Source organism: Mesitornis unicolor, unplaced genomic scaffold (genome assembly GCF_000695765.1).
Source record: "Mesitornis unicolor isolate BGI_N332 unplaced genomic scaffold, ASM69576v1 scaffold24450, whole genome shotgun sequence".
NCBI lineage: Eukaryota > Metazoa > Chordata > Aves > Mesitornithiformes > Mesitornithidae > Mesitornis > Mesitornis unicolor.
This window is the reverse complement of record NW_010156584.1, coordinates 65,777-69,470: the sequence shown is the minus strand read 5'-3', so window position 1 is coordinate 69,470 and position 3,694 is coordinate 65,777. Positions and strand designations below refer to the sequence as shown.

Sequence of the window (3,694 nt, the reverse complement as noted above, 5' to 3'; positions counted from 1 at the left end):
TCCTTTCCTGCTGATGCATCAATGTGTTCAGCAGCATGTGGGCTTGTAGAGGAGGCTATGGAGACCCATTCCTAATGGTTAGTAGCCACTGGGCACTGTACTTGGAGGGCAGGGTGAGAAAAGTGTTGCTCAGTACCCATTTGTGTAGCAGTGGAGGCAGTCTGCATGTACTGAAGTGTCTTATCAGTTATTCTACTGAAGCTGTTACTTGCCTGCTGTGCCGAAGATCTCACTAAATCACTGGATTCTCCTGTTTTCATTCAGGATTCAGCTGGCAGAGAAGTTTGTCAAAGCTGTTTCTAAACCTAGCCGGCCAGATATGAACCCCATCCGGTGAGTGATGACTCCCTCCGTCTGATGTGCTTTGGTTTCAGTGTGTTGGAGAATGAAGATAAGGAGCTGATGGGGTTAAATTTCAAGCGGAAATTCATAGTTCCATCATGTTCAAGGAAAAGAGGCTAAAAGCCTTTTAATATCCAAGATAAAGGTTGATAGTGGAGAAGTTGGGCCCTCCTTTCACATATCGGTCATATTTTCATCATAGGTGGATTGACTAGTGCTGATTTAAAATACGTGCTGTAGGAGGTCTAGCACCCAGTTAGCCTAATCATTGCAAAGACTTACATGTCCTTGTCTGCCCTGAAGGGTCAGCAGTGCTACAGAGTTGCTGGCTGTTAGTAGATAAATGAAGTGCTGACCAGCAGTTGCAATCTCCAAATGGTTAGCCTGAGGGGAAGGCTTAAGTTACAGTCCCAGGAAAGTTCCTGACAAAGGGCTTCAGCTTTGGTTGCCTCCTGACCTTCCATTTCATTAATTCTGCTATGCTGGAGCATAAGAGCATTGTTGTGCTGGGTATTAGATGGGTATTGTGGACAAAACAGCTTCTGTCTCAGAAGCCAGAAGTGCCATTATATTGTGAGAGAAGCTGGAGGAATGGAAAGAGGATGTTCTGCTTGGTGGTTTTAATGAAAGTTAATGAGTGGAATCTCAGTTAAACTCAAGACAAACAGAGTTACAGTAACTGGAGAAGCTTCAAGTGTTGGCGAAGGCTGAAGGAGAAATGAGAAGGAGAGCTGTAGGAATGGGTTGAAGAGGGGTCATTTGCTGCTTTTGTAAAAAGGTGTTCAGACTGCTCTTCGAAGCCTGATGCTTGTAGCAGTGGAAATGGGTAGTTGTGGTGTCAGATCAGAGGCAGTGCTTTTGAAACTTTCTGATTGTCTCTTTCTGCATCTCAGAACAATAAAACCAGAAGTAGTTTGACAGAATGATAAGAATGATGATTCCAAATAATCTTTACTGATTTAAAAAAATGAAACAAACCACAAAACAACTGTTTTTACCCTAAAGTAACTAACGAGTTTGTGATGTCCCTGCAGCTAGTAACAGTGAAGATCAGGCAGTTTAGTTTTACTACGAGGCCAGCATGCTGAAGCCAGAACCTGCTTGGGGCTGACCTGGGTGAATTTACCTCATGGGGAAAAAAAAAAGCACCCAACTACTGTCCTTCCTCTTCTGTATAAGCGGCCTGAGGTAAAAAAGTACAGCTTCCTTAGCTCTGAAGATGCTCATATGCTGCTTACATCAACCAGCCATGAGCATGCAGGTGAGAGGTTTTCTTAATCTGGGAGACATAAGGTACTGGAACAGAAGATTGAGGAGAAGGGTGAACCTCAGTCATGCTTGACTGCCTCACGCTGTACAAAATGAAGTGTTTGGCTGCTCCCTGTAGCTGAGACAGAAAAACAGGACAGTTTAATTTTTTTTAAATCACATTTTTGTCTTTTCCCCCTAGAGTGAAGGAAGTGTACAGACTGGAAGAAATGGAGAAGATTTTTGTGAGGTAAGTGACCAGCAGAAGTGAGAGACTTCAGGGCCCATCGATGTCATCAGCCACCAGTGCATGAGAATGGAAGGGACGTGGTGATCGATGCTTGAGGAGTCCTGGAGAAACAGCTGTTGGAGCTCATGCAGCTGGTGGCTGCTGTTTCTGAGATGCTGCTGTTTGACTCAGAGTATCATCCTGCAGAGTTCCACTGCTGTAGATGTGGCCAATGTGCTTTACAGCAGTAGGATTAGCAACAGTGCTTGAGTTTGTGTGCAGGAGTGTCAGTGGCTTCTCAGTGGCTTGAAAGATTGAGTTGATACCTGGAATGGGAATCTCATTTGGATTAGATCATCACAGATCCTTCATTGCAACGTTCGATCTGCTACCTGATCTGGCTTCTGGTTTGCTACTCTTTGGCTGGTTTCTCCAGCCACGTGGGGGAGGCAAGAGACTGAATTCTCCGGGCTGTGATGATTTTGTCCTTGCGGTGCTGTCACTTTTTACTGTGACGCTCTGGAGAGAGTATGTGGGGGGCATGTTGTGTGCAAGAGGATGGTAAAGGAAGAAACAGGGAATTTCTATCACTGCCTTCTCTTGACATTTAGGTTAGAGATGAAAATCATCAAGAGTTCAGGGGGAATACCCCGGCTGTCCTACACTGGCCGAGATGACCGGCACTTTGTGCCCACAGGACTCTACATCGTACGGACTGTGAATGGTAGGAAGAGAGAGTCTCTGCTCTTATTTAACTTTTCTTTGTATCTTCAGGTAAAAATTTTTGACCAGCCCTGCCCCTGCTGTAACTTGGTAAAAAATTTAATGGGTGTATTCCAATGGCTAGAGACTAACAGCTAGCTTGGATTTGGATAAGGTTTAGGGTATTTATATGAGAGGTTTTTCTGTTGTAGCTATTGTGTGAGTATTTCCATTTATTCACATGACTGATGACTTTCTTTTTTAATGAGATCACAATTTTTTATCAGGAAGATACTTTCCAGAGGATTAATACATGGAAATAGCTTATCTGGAATGGCAACTTTTAAATGCAGGGAGGAGGGAGTTTTCTCAGTGAACAGAGAACAGCTTGGGAAGCAGGTTGTCTTGGAGGAGGGAAGGAAAAAGTAGTAAAAGAAGGTTCACAATTATTCTTATAGATCCTCCTTCCTGCTCGCACTATGTGTATTTATACTGTGCTTTTTCCCCCGCTTCTCCACTTTGTCTGATCTCTGTGACTTTTCTGCAAGATCCCTGGACAATGGCATACAGCAAAAACTCCAAGAGGAAATTCTTCTTCAACAAAATGACCAAGAAAGCGACATATGACCTCCCTTCTGAATCCATCGCACCCTTTCAGTGAGTACAAGTCAGAGCTGAGGCTATGGAAGGATTGCCGTGTGCAAGTCTGTGTGTATGTCTGCGTATTTGGACAGAGCTTAGGTGTGCTGTGCTGTGTTCTTGCAGTCATTTGCCATGCAAGCACAGTTTTGGTCACCAGCAGGGTGTGCTGCACAAACTGGCACCTTCTCAGACTTTCAGGAAACTGCTGATCTGGATTCATGGATTTTGCAATTAATTGCTGTGAATAACGCACATCTCGCAACTTTGTTCCCCTGTCTGTAGCAGAGTACAAGTTACTGAACCACACTGCATGCAGTAAAATGGAAATTGAGCCCAGCAACTGTAATCTGCTGCGTTTTTGTATTTTAAGATGCTTGTTTGGAAGTTGCTAATTTAAAAGCAATTCCCAGTTCATTTAACCCAGGTTCTGGAATAAGCTGTAGATAGCTGGGAGCTGTTTAAAGAGAGGGGGAGAGAGAAAAACAGCAGCTCCTTGGGAAAGAATGAATCGGTTGTCATTGGACAGTCATT

General features: G+C 44.0%; 1 protein-coding gene across 1 annotated transcript in view; it reads left to right on the top strand.

The window, feature by feature from the left end:
• Window positions 1-3,694, top strand: part of CMTR1 (cap methyltransferase 1) — a 22,053-nt gene that overhangs the window by 16,947 nt on the left and 1,412 nt on the right. Inside the window, exons 19-22 of the mRNA XM_010193821.1 lie at window positions 265-333; window positions 1,793-1,840; window positions 2,431-2,543; window positions 3,070-3,178. Of these exons, the coding sequence (XP_010192123.1) occupies window positions 265-333; window positions 1,793-1,840; window positions 2,431-2,543; window positions 3,070-3,178 (339 nt within the window). The remainder of the gene's footprint in view (window positions 1-264; window positions 334-1,792; window positions 1,841-2,430; window positions 2,544-3,069; window positions 3,179-3,694) is intronic.